The sequence below is a fragment of the Microtus pennsylvanicus genome, chromosome 3 (genome assembly GCF_037038515.1).
Source record: "Microtus pennsylvanicus isolate mMicPen1 chromosome 3, mMicPen1.hap1, whole genome shotgun sequence".
Taxonomy (NCBI): Eukaryota; Metazoa; Chordata; class Mammalia; order Rodentia; family Cricetidae; genus Microtus; species Microtus pennsylvanicus.
Genome location: NC_134581.1, coordinates 26,121,160 through 26,138,860, shown reverse-complemented (window position 1 = coordinate 26,138,860; position 17,701 = coordinate 26,121,160). Strand labels below are relative to the sequence as shown.

Below are 17,701 nucleotides of genomic sequence, written 5' to 3'. Positions count from 1 at the left end.
TTTTCCAGAAAGCAGCCGGCATCTTTGTGATTGAGTCACGCTATCCATATCTCTAGGTCTAGCTAAGTCTGATGAATGCATGGATGAGCTTAGGACTGCAGAATCCCACATGGCAAGGGTGTGGGAGGAGCTCTGGGCAGCTCACGAGAAGTGCCAGGATCCATGCCCTTTAGTTACACACGACCTTGAGGTCTTGGAGCCAACTTCAGCAGGTGAGCAACATAGCCTTAAGTATAAAATCCATGCCCGGTGGGAGGTTCCCATACCCGCACCCCCACTCACTGTTGTGTGTTCAGGTGGTGACAACCATGTAAGGCGTGACAGACTGCCCTGGAGAAATCACAGGAAGAGTGTGGAGTCGATGCCTCCGGGGAAGAAATATAGAGCAGAGAGGAAGGCCAAATCCTTCCAGATCACCCTGTCTTAGTTTATGTCGGTTGCTTGTGGCGTCTAGAGGCTCAGACCGTTATCACCTCAAGAGTCGGCGAGCTCTTCCGTATTCCTCCATAGATGTTGCTCATGGCTCCTGTTGTGTCTCCTTTGTGGATTTCACAGCCAGGGTGACTATGCGCTTATTTATGAGACCGTTTAATTTTATGTCTCTCCTCCACTAGCCTGTGAAGCCGGCCCCTCCGTAAGGAGCTGTGGGCATCTTTGGTCAATGACTTGATAAGTGAGTGAAGACGCTACATTGCTCTGCGCCCCCAGGACTTTTGAGGTTTCAGGACATGGAGGTCTAGGGAGGCCCTGGAGACCACTTCCCGGTGTCACTGTTGTGGGAGAGTGTCACATTTGCCCTAGTTTCTGTGCGTATTTTCACAGAATGTGCTCTCCTGCTGGCTCTTAGTCACTCCGTGGCTTACATTTTTAACACAATTTTTATTTTTGAAACTGCAGTTATTTAACCAGGGTTTTCCAGCTTGTATCTGGTGTTGGGGAGGGGGACTGGTTTTATTCCAAGCTGCTAGGAAGGGAAACATCGTTTGTCACCAGCCCTGGCACCTGCAGGCTTGGCTTTTTGCAAAGGCAACACTTGACTCTCAAAAGGGGGTACTCCTCGGCGTGGGCAGGCATTTTGGAACAAGCACAGGGCTCAGAAAATCATGCTTGTATATCATCAGCTGTGTGGCCTTGGGTGGGAGACCTGGGCACTCTGGGCTCAGTTTTTTTCTTTTATGGAATAGGGATGAAGGTACTTTCTCCTGAAGTTACTGGAAGAATTGGAAAATACTGGGAAAGTCTTGGTCCAAGATAAATCCTTAGCAAATCTGTGTGCGTCACCCCCTGACCTTTTTCTTTCCTCTCTTTCTTCAGTCTCCATTGAGAGGGCGAGGAGAGCATCTACCACCCAGTGAATGAAGGAGTTCACTTGGTGAGAGAAGGCAGGAAGATCTGCGTGGCTGAGGGTGTGACCCACACTGTGTATGACTGTGGAGTATTGAATGGAAGTGGTGAAACTTACTTAGCACCTACCCAAAGGTCTGCACACTGTGGCAGACAATTGAAAGGCGTTAGCTCATTTAATCATCACAAGGATGCTTTAAGTAATGTTCCATTATCAACCCTGTACAAATGAAATGAAAGGGCAGAGAGACTGTCATGGGATAATGGTGTCATACGGAAGAAGGGATTTTACTAAGGTACCTTGAAACAGAAGGCCATGGATAGGGTGTGTGTGCAAGTTACCAAGGTGAACCAGTGAAGGACCGCTTTTCAGATCAAGGCTTCTTTATCTCTTTATGAACTCTGTGATGCAAAAGGGAAGATAGAATTCAGCATGACAGATAGGCTGGTTTCACATCAAGTGGGAATAACACCGAGGGTAGGAGTAATCTGGATGTGTGAGAATCTGCACTTGGGTATGGGAAGATGCAAGTGGGTTTTGGTTAGACACCAAGAGAGGAAGGGAGGATGATGAAGCTGCTCTTCCCAGAGAAAAGGAAAAGCACATCTTTTTAACATCCATCTGAGGAGGAAGATGAGAGGAAGGCAGCAAGGACTGGTGAGAAGTCAGACGGGCCCTGTGAGGGTGTGAGGAAAGCAAGAACGCCTCTTATGACAGGCAGCGGTTTGCTTGTTGTGCTCAGCGTCTTCTATATGCCACTAAAGATCCTGTTGTGGTTTGAATTTGTAATGCCCCTCATAGGCTCATTATCTGAATGCTTGGGACCCCAGATGCTTGCACTGTTTGGGTGATGCTCTGGGAATTTAGAGCTGAATGGAGGAAGTAGGTCACTTTGGATGTGTCCATGGGGATGTATTATTTTTGGATCTCTTGGTCACAAAGTACACATCTCTTCTGCTGTCCCATTGTCGTGTCCAGGTACATGGAACTAAGATTTTTTAAGGATTTTTTTTTAACCGAACGTTACAAAATTGGGAGCCAAAGCAACCCTTTCCCTTTAGTTGTCCCTATCAGGTATTTTATTAACCATGAGGTAAACAAACTAATTCTTCTTCCAAGGACATTAAACAAATATTCAATTATTTTTATTTTATGTGTATGAGTATTATGCTCACATGTCTGCATGTCTACCACATTTGTGCCTGGTGCCTGTGGAGGCCAGAAAAGGGCATCAAATCCCCTGGGACTATGCTATAGATGGTTGTGAGAATCTTCATGTAGACAGAACTCAGGTCTAGAAGAGCAGCCAGTGCTCTTGATCGCTGAGCCATCTCTCCAGCTGCCCAAGGATATTTTGTTTGAATTTTCCCTCCTTCCCTCTGACACTCAACCGAAGGGTGGTGCTTAGCCTTGTGTTGGCTCAGCAGAAACTTCGGAGGGAGAATGGCTGGCTAATGGACATGGATGGCAGGAACTTTTCTGGAGAAAGGAGAGTTAGTAGGTGGGGGTTGGGGGAAGGGATTGGGAAGAGAGGAGAGAGGGAGGGGGATTGTGCTTGGCCTGGGAAAAATTAATTGGTCAATTAATTAATAAAAATGAAGGAAACTAGGAGGGGATATCTGGTAATGGCAGCATCTGGAATCTTAGGGACGTGTTCTGGATCTCCACTGTCTTTGGATAGTGAGAGGGAGCTCAACATTATGAGCTCCTGTGCCAAGGTGGCCCTAAGTGTCACCTGTGTCTATGGGCACATCAGCATGGTGGAAAGGGACGGCTCAAAAGAGGGGAAGGGCCATGTAGTAGAATATTTAACTATGCAAAGATGTTTTACATTTGTTTAATTATGTAAAGATGTGTTGCTGTTTTACCTTGCTTGCCTAAAGCACCTGATTGGTCTAATGAAAAGCTGAATGACCAATAGTGAGGGAGGAGACATAGACGGATTTCCGGGAAGAGTGAGTAAGTAGGAAGAGGAATTTAGTCTTGAAGAAGAAAGAAAAAGAGATGCCAAGGAGACTCCAGGGGTCAGTCAGGTAGACACAGAGGAAGCAGGCAAGTAAGATGTACAGAATAAAAGATGGGTAAAAAGCCCCGAGGTAAAACATAGATGGGCAGTAGCTGTTCTGAAGTTAGATTCAATTTTCTATAAGTTCATAAGTCCTTTTAAGAAGACATTTCAAGGTCTTAACTTAAAAGAGCCAGTGGGACAAGCCTAAGCTAAGGCTGAGCATTCATAATTAATATTAAATCTCCTTGTCTTTATTTGAGAGCTGGTTGGCGGCTCAAAGATAAATCCAGCTACAGGGCCATGCTCACAACCTCTTGTCTGAGGAAATACTCTGGATTCCTCTGGGTCTCATGGTTACCAGGAAGAATAAGCTACTTCAGGGTTCATAGCTCCAGCAATTCGCTGGTCTCCAATAAACACCCCATCGCGCTGAGATCACTATGCTAGCTGTCTCCCGTGACAACACCGCCAGGCTCAGGTCTCATATCACAGGGGGCTCAGAAGTAAGTCGTATGGGGTCAACCATTGCCACATTCACTAGGTCTCTCTCACCCACGTGGATACAGGTCAGAGCCCAAGTTATGCTGATCCAGTCGGAGCCGTTTTCAGCCTCTTATCCCACCACATGTCTGGACAATAAAACCCTCAGAAGTCATCTTTACTGTGAAATTCTAAAATCATATTTATTCACCAATTCACAGAAGTGTCATAACGACCACCAACATGAATCAGTTTGTAGGCATTTACAAGCCAAGGCTGAAAATAAATATCTGTCTGTGTTGAATAGGCATTTAACAAATTACTCAGAAACTGCAAGAATCGAAACTGTTAGAAATTTAGAGTTTGGGATTCGGGCATGATAAGATCACAGCCATGGGAAGAAACTCAACTGATTCTCCCAGAGCTTATTTTTCTATTAAATCTTTATGTACATGTACACTCTCAGCATCCTTCACTCTGCATCAGTTAGACTCTAGTAGGGCAATTAGGCAGGGAGAAGGGACCAAGGAAAGGAGTGGGAGGGTAAGGTTTTCCTCGGGTCCCCTGTGGCTGGGCAACCTTATTGACCGACAACATAATGCGCTGTTCTGAAGTTAGATTCAATTTTCTATAAACTCATAAGTCCTTTTAATAAGACATTTCAAAGCTTTTGCATTGTATCAGACTCATACACACACAGTAGCATAGTTACCAAATAAATACATTTGTAGAATAAGAAGATTCATTCTTGGAGGCAGCTCAAGTGGCTCAGAACATGTGTGCCAAGAACACGCTGGACAATCCCCAGGTGAAGCTGGCTCTGGCTATAGACACTCCAGCTGCACAGGCCTAATGGCCACTGCCCAGTCAGGAGTGGATGGAAGGGGGGATCCACAAATGAGGGTGCTCTGTCTCTCTGCAGGGTGGACCCCAGAGAGGCTCCAGTAGAGCAAGCAGGCCTTTCCCATCACTGAGGTTGAGGAACAGGCTCAACAGGCTCAACTAAACAGGCTTCTCACACAAGGTTTTTAAATGGTGACATCATCTCCAGAGATGGGAGGAGGGAAGGGCCTGAGATTGGCTGTACCCAGAATCTTTATATTTCATCCCAACATCATGACCGAAGACGGCAGATTCAACAGTACCTATCAAGTCCATAGGGAAAGGCAGAGACAATGGTAGGGTGGGCAGACTCTATCCTGCAGAAACAGCATTGCGGGTATTATTCAGATAGTTCTAAATGTGTGTAAGCCACTGTCACTGTTCACTGCCAGAGATCCAGACCCAGTGTCTGTAGCTGTCTGAGTACTGTGTGGACTAATGGGAATTCACAAAGGCTTCTGTAAGCTAGGAGAAGTGTGTGGTCAACCTGCTTCTCTATGGCTCAGTCAATATGGGGTTTTGTGATCTGTCTTCACCAAGTAGGGACAAGCTACATGCTTCACTTCCAAATGTTTATGACTCCTGCTGTGTTCCAGGTGCTTTTTCCAGGGTTTTGAGAGCTAAAAGCAAATAACAATAAGAATAACCTAAGGCTTCTGGAGGATTAAAATCTGTTGGGACTAATGACCTCTCTTTATAAATCTCATTTCCATCTTATAGATATGCATATATGTATATATGTACATACATATATAATATCAGTATCCCTTCATCTAGTTATGTCTGGTATCTTATACTTAATATTCTAATTCCTTAAACTAATGGCCCGTCGTATCATTATGACACCTCCTTACATACATTACAATGCCCACGCAATAACATAACAAACTCTGCTCTAGTAACTATAGGTTTCCTTGGGTACAGCCAGCATCTATATAAGCTTTCTTCTTTCTATTCTCCACCTAGTTTGCTCCAATCCCCAGCCATGCCTGTCCAGCTCAGAGCACCAACTGCTCTTTCTCGGAAGCAGATCATACGGAAACCTGGCAGGCAGACTGATCTGTCATCCACTTCGAGGGACTCTGACTTGTAAAACCATTGCAGTGACTGCCTCTGTGGTCACATGGTTACACTTACCCATGATTCCTTTGACACATGAATGTAAGTGTAAGCACAGAGCAGTACCCTCGCTTCTTGGTTGCTCCCCCTTCTATCGCTCCTAATCAACTTGTTCCCTCTCCAACTCCATTGCCTTCTCGGTCAACATTTCTTCCCTTCCTTTACAAGCAATTTACTTGGGTGCCACAACTAACTTCCTTTCCCCAAAACTTATGCTCTGTTTCCACCCTCGGAAGTATTCCTGTGAGAGTGCCATCAATATTTCCTCCAGGCTGTATCATGGAGATTGCATAGTGGTGAGAGCCACACCCCAGCATTCCCTGATGGCCAGAATGGATGCGCTTTTGCCTCATGGTGAATGCATGCATTTTACTAGGCTATGTGACTCATGGATACCACTGAACTCCCTTAACCCCTGCCCCAGGAATCCTTCCAGAGGGCAGAGGCTACCTTTTTGTCCACCCCCATCCCTTTCCCACAGGAGTGCTGGAGTCTTGACCTAAAATCTGTAGGCTGATTCTCTGCCTTTGCAGATAGATATTACCTCTTCGCTTCGTCTTCTGACAGCTCGTTCTGCTGGGGGAAAGAACCCTCAATAGTTATGTGTTTGCATGCCATGTCTATTCCCGAAATGCTCAGTATAAAGGGTCCAGGTAACAGAGGTGCGTTTTCATTCCCAGATAAAAGCAAACAGACATTAAAACCAACATGATTTTGTTCCTGGGATTAATACACACCACCTGCATGCTGGAGCCTCCCCTGTCTGCTGCCCTCTTCTCGTTAGACTATCGGGACTTGAGCTTCACAGTGATGAATTCTGCCACGGCATAGCTGATCAAAGGCTTATTAACAAATTGAAGGCTCCATTTTCTCAGTCCCGTGACCCATGGGGTAGAACAAATGGGGCTCATCAGGGCCTAGCTATGCTTGCTCCTGGCTTTGGGGAGATACTTCAACAGGTCCGATGAAGTCCCTTCCTGTCAGCTGTCACCTGTCCTTCCCCCTGCCCTTCTTCTCCCACTCTTGATTTTGCAAACGACAACTGATAACACGAAAACTGGGCTGGAGGAGTCTTTCTCCAGCAGGGATCTGAACTTCAAACCATACTCCTACTCTGAGGCCAGGTGATCTCTGGGATTCTATTTGACTCAATATCTGTTGAGCCCATGATGTAGTACAGGATTGGTTGGTTACATCCTCAGTGCAGGACCAGGGTCCTGGAACACATCCGTCATTTTTCTTGCTTAGGGAAGAGGCAAGTGGAGGTAGGAAAAGTTGGGAGGGTCTATACTGATTTTATAGGTCTTGCTTTCTATGGTACTCTGGGAAGGTAGACTGTGACTCTTGGGAGTGGTGCTGCCTCAGGTTTACCATGTCACTAGCTCAGAACTACCTGTCATATATTATGCTTGTTGACTGCATCACGTGTCTCCTTCCTGGGTGGTCTCTCCATGGGTGATATTCTACTACTCACCCCTCCCCCAATACCCTGGCTGGATCTGATCTCCTGCTCTAAGGGCAAACTGTCTCCTTGCCCTGCCTGAACAAACCTGCCAATGAGCATCCTGCTTTCAGGACTACTTTCCATCTCTTTCTGTTCTGTCCCTTCCGAGGCCTTTGTCGTAAATGGCTGGTGTGTAAGGGAAACACAAAATTGCCTTAAGTGTTGGGACAGAAGTGTTGTCAGCAGGGATTTCACTCTGAGAGGCCAGGCTGTAAAAGAAAATTTCCTCTACTTGGTTTTCTCTTGCTTCCCACAGGTAAATAACAGGCATGTCCTACATTTTTTTTCCTCCGCTCCCATTTCTTCTACTTAATGAAAAAGGTGGATTCTAACTTTAAAAGATATGTAGTCTCAGGTTCCCTTTGGAGTCCTTAGGGGGCTCAAGGAAGCATCTGTGAGGAGGGACGTTTCTGAGCAGGACGGGGTCTTGGCTTATGTGCCCTCACCTCTGACCTTGACCCTGAGATTCCGATATGTAGACTTAGGTCACAGGCATGGTAACTGGAAAACAGTAAGGAGTTCCAGCTGAGGGTTTATGGTGCTTGTACCATAGATCTTATACTGGAAATCAGACCCAGGTATCTGGTCATTCAAGCAAAGGGCAATGGTTGGGGCCTGGTGCTTACCTAGACTACAGGAATGAGATTCCCACTGTAGATAAAGCTGCTGGTTTGACTGTTAGGTGTTTTTTTTTTCTATTTTTAGTAACATGGCTTACTGTCCTGCAAAGAAAAGCAATCCATTCCCCATCCAATTTAGTGTTTGCTTTGTGACTGCGTTCCCCAGTCTCATTACCAATGAAATGTAGCAACTTGGGAGTGTCCTTGAAGGACCCTGTTCTCCGGGATGCACGCGGCGAGCAAAGTGGCCTCCTAGTGGCCTGGGCTCCTCCCTGCAGCCTCTTTGCTTCCACACAAAACAGGCTTTATAGGCCAGGAACTGGGCAAGCTGGGTAGGTGGCCTCCCTGGGGCTGGGTGACTTCAGTACAGCCCTCCTAGGCAGTGTCCCTCCTTACTGTAGAAGGGGCACATGGGCAGGGATCACCTCCCACCCAGGCAGAGGAGAGAAATTGGAATTGGGACTCGGTTCTTTGAAATTATTGCTCCAGGGGTGTGAACTGGGGCCCTGCTCTGTTTACCTCTCTGACTGTAGTAGGAGCTGGTTATTTTCTCCGATTGTTAGCAGCCCCTCCCAATGCTAGCAGACGCTGGTCTCTTCCTCCACAGCAACGGTTCTCCACCCCTGGTCTACCTGAGCAGCACACTAGAGAACACAGTTTGCTGAACCTCACCTGGGGAGTTTGCCTTCCCAGTTCCACGGCACCGCTGCTGTCCTCACAGTGCAAATCACACAGCCAGATAACTGGACCTGAGCAACACGGCGAGCAAACCTCCGCGGAGCCTTCAGAGCTCCGGCCTTCGCATGAGGACGCTCACATCAGGCTGGCTTTGGCTGTCAGCCTCCCACCCTCTTACACCCTCCCCCTCTCCCCGTTCATAACCTGTTCGCTCTGCCTGGCTGTGGCTCCTACGTAAGGACATCCTCTGTCTTAGTTTTACCAAATCTCAGCCATCAGTCATATTATTTGGGCATGGAGGGAAAGGCTTTCTTCTATAAGTGATCTAAACCCTGATAATGAAGGAGCATTGCAGAGCACAGTGCTCACTTCCCTAAAGATCTTCTCTGTCTTTTCGTGGAGGCCCTTCAGCACCCCTAGGATCTTTCCTGCCATCTAACTTCAAGCAGGTGACTGCAAAGCAATTATATTCTACCCCTGACCATCCTAACCGCTTGTGGACGCCTCTGGCATACAAGACCGGGGATCCTCACGAGCAAGTCTCTGTTTCATTTAATCTCTCTTTCCCATGCCCCAACTTTGAGTCTAGCCCTCACGGGTGCTCAGAGAGGACTTGCTGAATTGGTTGAACACAACCACAGAGACTCCCATCGGCTAACAGACTGACACAGCAGCCATCTGACTGTTCTCTGAGAAGCTTGTGGAGGTCCTTTCTGTGTCCTTTGTTACCATGGGACAAAGTCAAGCTTGGCTCCTACGCCCTAGCTCCTCTAAAACTAACTCTCCCTTTCCACCAGTGTTGGAAGGAAGCTAACGCAGAACAAATAAAGACAGTCAAACGAGGGTGCTGGAGTTGACTTCTAAGCTGGCATTGCTCATTTCCTCTCCCTGCAGCTGGACAACGGAAAGCGGTTACATGAAAATTAAACCGTGCCAAGGGCTTTGGCTTGTCAGCCTCGATAAATGTCTGGCCCAGATCGAGACGCCTGCGCCATCGCAACTGCCTGAGCACATTGCAGGAGAGTCTGGGAAACCCCAGAGGCTACATGCTATGTGAACATCATCTACAATTCACTGGCAAATTCTTCTAAAGAATTAGATTTGTTCCCTCCCATTTTTATTTTTATTTATTTATTTATTTTGCAAAGCCAATCTGATTCATTTAAATGGGGGAGATGATTAAGAAAAAGCACTCCTTTCTTTGCTGCTAATATCGAGTCACGGAGGCAAGAAGACGGTTAATTTTGAAGTGTGCCGGGTAGGGCTTTCTGCTGATTGTGTTGCTATTGATTCGAACAGCCACAGGTCTTTAGGATCATTTTTAGAGCGAAGACATGAACAGGGCTGAAATGAAAATCAGTCCCAGATAATGAACACTTCTGCTTGGAAATCATTATGGACTGAGCCCTGCTGGGAAGGTGCCGAGCCTGGGGAGTTAGCTCCTGCTTCAGCAGAGGAGATAGTCAGTGCTCAGTGATTAGCTAGTTCCCTGGGTCCAAGGCATCCGACCCTTGGGGATATTTGTCTGATTTGATCAGTTCAAAAATAACAAGTATGATTTCTGTTGGTTCGCATATTTATTTATTTATTTATTTATTTATTTTATTTTCTCCAATATTCTGTGAACTTCTCAAAGAGTTTTCAGGAAGAGCCTAGTGTTTTCTAGCTGTTCAATTCAAGGCACCGACCACTAGGGAGCTGATAGAGGCACACTGGTATAGTTTTTCTCCTGGGAAATGGAGGGCTACTTCCTGTGTATTGTGGGTACTCACATGGATTTACCTGGTGGCTAGTTTTCTCAATGTCTTGCAGGCTAAGTTTTGTGTGGGAAATGAGAAATAAAGAGAGTAAAAGCTTTATGACATGAATTGAATTCAATGAGTTCAAATTTCCTCTTTTTTTTTTCAGTATCATAAATCAACTTTCCAGGGAAGCTGATGGAGAAATGAATTGGAAAGTCTCTTTGTTTGGGCATTGTCAGTGGCTTCTTTCATGCCATAAGGTGGGACTCAACAGGAGCAACAGAGAGAACAAATGCTTACTGCCCTAAGTCTCTCCTTTCTGGATCTTTCCAGACATAAGCTGTTGATCTCTGATGCACGGGAAGGGGGCACTAGCAGAGGTCGCCTTCATAGAGACTCCGGGTCCCTGGAAGACTCCCTTGATAACCTGAGAATCCATGGTCTAAACTAAGCATGGCGGACGGATGGCTAATTGAAGAAAGTTCTCACAGAAATCACAGATTTTGCATCTGTGTGACTTGGAGCCTTGGCCAGACTGATAGTATTTGTTTAAATCTGTTAGAATACAATCAGCTTTCCTGGAGAGACTTCTTCAATGGGCTTAATGGCTTTTCTCCAGTGGGGCAACCCACTCTGTGCTGTCTCTTCTGACCTCATCCTCCTTTTTCTCATCCTTTCTGTCTTTTAGGTTGCCTGAGCATGGCAGTCTACCTGTTTTCAGACTCAACCTATTTCCAAGCTCTGAATAGCAGACTCAGGTTGACCATTTGGACAGCTAACCAATGGACTAGTCTGTGGCCAAACCAACAGCTGCTTCTCCTGGGACTGAGTCTGCCTCTCCTTGACTGCTCATCTGTCCCTGAGAAGTCACAGAGTGTCCAAATCATTTGGGAGTTCGGGTTTCAATAAAACCACCCTACAGAGCCTGAGAAATGTCAGTGTGATTAACATCTTACACTTTTGGCCAGAATATCTGGTGGAAGGCATATGCCGTTACCTACCACTTACCTGGATGCCTGCTAAACCTGATTATTTTATGACCACAACCCCTCCTTGATCTTACCCAAGGTAACAAGTGAGTGTTGGGAACAGGATAAATGCCTCTGGCCCCAGTAGCATCATTTAGATGCCTCAGCTTTGGAGTTGGCATATAGAATGACCTTGTGCACTGCCAGAGGAGGGAAAGGCTTTCATTTCTTGTTATCACCATTTCCCTGCAAATAAGTCCAGCCACCAAATGCCTCCTGCAATGACACATCTTTGCTAGTTTATCCTAATGCTTCCTAACCTCCATCTGCTTTCCCCTCCTCCACCTCATACAAAACATAAAGGTCTTCTAATACTCCAAACAGTTCACCTAACCATGAATGAGTAATGCAGCCACAAGAGGTAGCCCAGGGGCATGAGAACAGCTTTCCACCCAATCGGAACTGAAAAGTCAGAGCAGAACAAAGCACTCTCGTAAACCCTAGACTTAAATATTTGCAATCAAAATCTCATTCAAAAAGGATTGGTTTTAAACATACAAAGTGTTCCCTTTACTGCCATAATTTTGGGAGAATTCAGCAGCTCCTAAAATGCCTGACTGAAGAATGTCTTTTTATTTAAATAATGGGATTGGGAAGCCCTAACTGGTCCTGTAGATTTTTCCCCTTGTAAATGTGCAGAAAGTGCTTAACAGAAAAGGGGCATTTGATTGGGGGTAATTCATGAGATGTGTCTATTTCCCAGCAATGAATATAAAATCTCAAGTTTCTTCCAAGAAAGAAAAATTAGGGCACCGATTGAGTTGGTAAATGTGTCCCTGTTCACCCTGTGTTTTCTGTCACTTCCTTCTCCTTTCTCCTGTGTAATTCCCAGGCTTGTTTGTGTGTCTTCTGTAACTCTCAGGTCCTCTATGGGGAAAGGCCTGTCTCCTTCAGCTTCATACCCTCCCCACTGGAGAGTGCTTAGCACATACTGGGTACCCAGGAACGTATGTTGAATCATGGACTGGGAGCAGAGGGCAGTCTATACCTCTGAACGGACTCTGAGCAGGACACTGACTCTGAGCCTCAGTTTACTCAGCCCAGAAACATACCCCCTAACAGATTTCTCAAATATTACCCAAGGTTACTTGGAGGCTCAAGAAAGGGAAGGTGTGCATGAAACGCTCCAGGAGACGGAACTACAGCATGCGGTAGATCTCTCCAGCTGGAAGCTGGCGGAGACCTGGCATGGATCCTCACTGCCCAGAGGGCTGAGCAGAGGACTGGATGACATCAGTCCCAGCCACCCTCCGAATGTTCTGTTGAATGGCATGGGGGAATAGTTAGTTCAACCCCAAAGTTATGTGACGAGAAACTGACAGTGGACGGGGACCGAGCCAATTTGGGATGGGCCTGGGGAAGAGTGGGATGAGGAGGATGGCCTAAACAGATTGAGAACAAGAGGAGCTCAAGGTGTTTGGAGCAAGCATGTTTTCAAAGCCTTGTGGGGCCCTTGCCACAGCCTTCATTCTTGCCTGCTATTCTCTTGGCTGCAAAAGATTGTCCACCAGTTACTATAGCAACAATTCTCCTCACGAAGTGCCCATGTTAGAATGGAGATGGAAAAGTCTTCCTTATTAAAATAAGAAAAAGAAACAAGAAATTAGTGTTTTGATATATTTGCCCCCTATTCAAAGCGTCCCTCCTTTTATGAGAAGAAGAAAGAAGCAGCTGCTATTGTTACGAATACGCTTTGAATTCCTAGCAGTTAAATTTCCCAACTTCCATCGCAGACTGCGAGAGCCCATATTTGTTCCACTACATCTGAAAATGATGTTATTTCCTCCAGAGAAAACAGTAACCTAGGAGATAAAGGACCACAGGCTAGGTGGTAGCAGCCTTGTCAACCTTCAGGCTGCCCTTATCTAGGGGAGTCCAACCATACCAACCCCCTGTCAAAGCAGATTTCCAGCCTCTATGAACCTTGCTGGGTCACCCCATTAGTCCTTTCTCGGGCTCCTGGCAATAGCCAAACTTAAGCTGTCACCCGAGCAGTGCCTGTGTGACATGCTTCCTGGGCCCCGAGGTTCTGTTTGGTGATAGCCCCCGACAGGGCCGCCCCACTTACCCAGGCATCCCTAGGCAGGTCCGAACACTGGTCAGTAAGCCCTTTGATGAGGATCCACGCTACTTATGGTCAAAGACCAACTAACTTTTGGTTTTGAACTTTTTTATACTAGTTTATGTAGTCTTAGAAAGAAGTAAAAAGAAAAGGCTCTCAAAGCTAGGAACTCTGTGTGTGTGTATGTATGTATGTGTGTGTTTGTGTGTGGTGTTTGTACATGTACAGGTATCCTATGAACCCTTCCCTGGAAACTCAATTCTGCCTCAACAAAGGCTTTCTTTTCAATTCTTCAGCTCTAAGACCTTAGGTTTATGAGATTCCATTGCCCTCCCTGTAAAAAGCAACCTGGAGACCAAACCTAGGGAGGACCTGCTGGTGTAGGTGGAGAAAGGCTGTTTAGTTAAGTACATACACAGTGAGTTACAACCCAAGGAGTCTGAGAACACTAACTTTGGGGTGGTAAGTGACAAAGGTGGACTTCTCCCCTGCAGAAAAGAATGTGTTCAGAACTCTGTAGACTGGGTGAGTGACAGGATTCTGGGTGATCCCAGGGCAGTGAGGGCTACAGGACAATGGAACCATCCTGAAGTCCTCACTGATGGTGACACCAGCAGTACCCAAACCACAGAGGGCAGATTCCGGGAAGCCGATGTCCTTCCCAGACCTGTCATAGAAATCAGAGGCGAGTGTGACAGGCTTGGGTATACATTGGGTTGGGCTTTACAAAAGGGGCACACAGGTTGGTCAGCAGAGCTGTGGGAGCTAGTAGGGGAGAGTGGAATCATCCCACTCTAGCTGGGCTTGCCTCGTGCCTCTCTGCCCATGTCTGCCTCTGCCGGTGCCTTCCTCCTCTTCCTCTTCGCTGTCGTCAGAGCCGCTGCTGCTGGAGCTCACGCCTTCCTCTGCTTCCTCTTCTTCCTCTCCTTCAGTCTCATCTTCCCCATGCCCTGGTCCTTCATGTTTCTGGACGCCAAGGACAAATGAAATATACATCAAGGACTGGGCAGGGTCCCATGGGAGCTCTGTGCAGCAACGACTTAAGTCTCTTGGGATTCATTTAACTCAAAGCTAAACCCCTTATCCTGCCTAGATAGGATCTCTGGGAAAGAGACTTGGTAGAGGAAAGTCAGAAAGTCAGATAAAGGTCTAAAATAGCAGCAAATCCCAGGACACATAGTCAAGGTAAAGTATTAGTGTCACTGACGAGATGGGCATTTAACCAACAACGTCACCTACTGAATCTTTCAGATCCTTTAATTAGAACTTTCCATTCTTAACTGTTTGCTTCCCAGGGGTACAATCATGCCTAATCTTGGACACCTTTCCATGTGGGAAACTCGTATCCCTGGAAATAGAAGGTTGTCTAAGCCAAGGTGCGGGTGTACTGTAATGAGAAACTATTCTTTTGGAAAGGCCAAAGTTTAGGTCCTCACTTTCCCTGCCTGCCTCCTTATGCCATAATTTGTGAATTAAAACTGCATGCTACCCTCTCCAGTTCCATTTTCCCTTCTGACAGCTTTGTGGTGACTGCAGCAACATCCTTTTTTTTTTCTGGGTTTATGTTTTGAGTTGGCAGTTCAGGCCATGAGCGATATGTTGCCTTGTGTGGCTACGTAGATTATCTGTGGCTCTTTAGATTATCTTCTGTCCACTTCTGTCTCCTCCAAACCCTTCCTACAAGGTTCTCCTTACGTTAGTGTCCCCTAATGATAGCTATTTTCTTGAATGGCAGGCCCCCACGAGTCTACACACTAGAGCTTCAGCAAGAGCTGGCCTGACTGGGTCTGCCCCTTTGAGGCACACTGTTTGCTCCTCAGATTGCTCCTGCTTCTTACACTTAAAGTTAGTCTCTTTGAGGATGGAAGTGCATACTTAAAGAAATCGTGCCATGCTGGCCGTGAAACAGGAGCAGGGGATGAGCTGCGAGTAGAGCTGGAACCTGTCAGCGACGATCATCTCTATTATTTCCCTATGACTTTCTCTGGGCTTGTGTCTTCCAGACTCGGCATCTGTGTGCCAAAGGAATTATAGGAAGATATATAGACCAGCCCCCTCACATGGTCATAGATGGCTTCTGGGGGCTCCCGGACAACCAAAATCCAGGAAGCTTCAGAATTGTACTGCCTTGACTTTGAATGCTGCCTGCATGCATTTGAACATGGTACCACTCTTCTCTTAGCTCTCACCTTGGTAAATGAGGGTGATGCTTCCCACTTCACATGGTGCTTAGGTATACAGACCATCTGGTGCAGTGTCTAGCTAAAGCGGCCCTTATTAAACGGCAGGTGTTGTTGCTGAGCTTTTGTTTTAACTTATTCCAAGCCTGTAAGTGAGCTCTGTAGGCCACCTAATTTGCACTGTTAGCTAATCAAGAGTTCAATGTTAAATTCCTGAGTGTTCGTCAGCTCTGAACGACAGTGGGGGAGAGGAATAGACACTGAACGACTACTTGCTTTAAGAAAATTCTAGCTATGTTTGTGGGATAAGAAAGATGGCACATTTTAAATTAGAGAACACAGTTCATAGGGAAATAGGGCTTGCTCATGTCGAGAGGACTGAAGAAGCAGAGATGAGAGAATCACTGGAAATGGGACTCATTAGACTAGGGGGAGTCTGGATCTGGGATCGGGGCAGAAGACGAGCCCAGTCAATTAGCAGGACAAGCCCCCACTCCCACCCCAAGCCCACATCCCAGAGGGCATCACCTCCATAGGATTGACTGTGATCGTCAGGGCCGAGTCATCCCAATCCATCTCAGCTTCTTTGGCGGCCTCAGTCTCTTGGAGAAAATGCTGGTGGGCAATTCGGACTCGGTAGACACCCATGGCCACAACGAACACCAGCATGCACACGGAGATAATGATGACCACTGTGGCGATGCTTGGGACCACTGAAACAAAAAAGGAACCCAAATAACATGATGATCAAAGCGATCACTCATTCTTCCAAAGGACAAGACATCTGTGTTCACAATAAAATCTTCCCTCCAGTTTCTCAGTCGTAGGGTTCTGGGGCCTTACCTCACTATGCCTGGGATATACTTTCATCCATGTGTGTTAGATGTTACACCCACTCTGCTATGGTAATTGCGAAGAGTAAGGAAGACAATCTCTGTGAGCGTCTACAGAGGCACACAGTAGGCATTCAATAAATGTAGATTCTCTTTTACTCATGGCTTTTCTCCTCAAATTGTATGGAAGTTTCCTCTGAGTTAGGCACTATAAAATTTAGTAGGAATATGTGTGCGACCAGACGGTGACACAATACAGCAAGCGCTCAAGCAAAGGCATGCGCAGATGACTTTGAATATGCTAAGTGTGGAAGCGGTTCATGGAAAGCTGTTGAGTTGGCCCTGAAATGACTACCATAACGTCTCAGCCCTTTGTACCAATCTCTGTCATTACGGGTTGCATGAAACTCCTTGCTTAGTTGATTGACTCCCTGTTGAAAGCAGATGTGTTCAGAGAGAGGGTTTGTAGTTTCCCCACAGCAGGAGTCCCTTCCTCAGCTCCGAGCACCTTTGGGTGCTACAGTGACTCAGTCTGCTTAGTGACTGTCTGAATTGCCATCGAATGTCCTACCTGAGCTGCGCTGGATACTAGTCCGGGACTCAGGGTGATGGACGGACTGGAGGAAGGGGGGCTGCACAACAAGGTGGTTGACGTGCTCCTTATCAGAGACTCTGACTTCATGGAGGACACTGACCTGGCAAGAGCAAGGAGAGATGCAAGCAGGAGGTTGAGATATTTCTCTGAATGAATGAGGGAGCGTGCAGGTGGGTCCGGCCTCCCCTAACAATGGCAGGATACACTCACCTCCAGGTTGAACTCATTGCTAGTGTAACGCCCATTGAGTTCTGAACACTTGATCCGGAACCTCCGGGTCTCCAGGGAAGTGGGATGCCAGTTGCGGTAACGGAGATGGTGCAGCACTTGCTCGTAGCGGCTCATGGACCCTACACCTGCACAAAGAGACCATACCTACTGTCAGGAGGGAAAAGAGAAGGGGGAACTGTAGGCATAGGAGACAGACTGATGCTGTCAGGGCTGTGAATCCAGGGTAAAAATCAGAGCACTTATGGGTGGGAAAGGAGCAGAAGCAGAAGCTTCAAAGATGAAACCAATTCAAAGAGTTTCCATGTAGACTAGTCTATGACTGGAATGTTTGGCCCCAGTCTGCCAAACGTAGCTGAGGCATTTTCTGGGATCAAAAAGTAAAGTCCCCCTCTCA

The 17,701-nt window shown here is 46.7% G+C and overlaps 1 protein-coding gene across 2 annotated transcripts in view; it reads right to left on the bottom strand.

Annotated features, from left to right (window-relative positions):
• Positions 1 to 4,010: 4,010 nt before the first annotated feature.
• The window catches only part of Clstn2 (calsyntenin 2), a 558,760-nt gene continuing 545,069 nt past the window's right edge, over positions 4,011 to 17,701 (bottom strand). The window contains exons 14-18 of one of the 2 annotated variants that reach the window (XM_075964916.1): positions 17,287 to 17,432; positions 17,053 to 17,176; positions 16,177 to 16,361; positions 14,277 to 14,434; positions 4,011 to 5,335 (exon numbers count right to left, since the gene is read on the bottom strand). In XM_075964916.1, coding sequence (XP_075821031.1) covers positions 5,275 to 5,335; positions 14,277 to 14,434; positions 16,177 to 16,361; positions 17,053 to 17,176; positions 17,287 to 17,432 — 674 coding nt within the window. In that variant the 3' untranslated portion in view covers positions 4,011 to 5,274. Of the gene's footprint in view, positions 14,435 to 16,176; positions 16,362 to 17,052; positions 17,177 to 17,286; positions 17,433 to 17,701 lie in introns of both variants that reach the window. The other variant, XM_075964915.1, reaches the window with a different exon arrangement.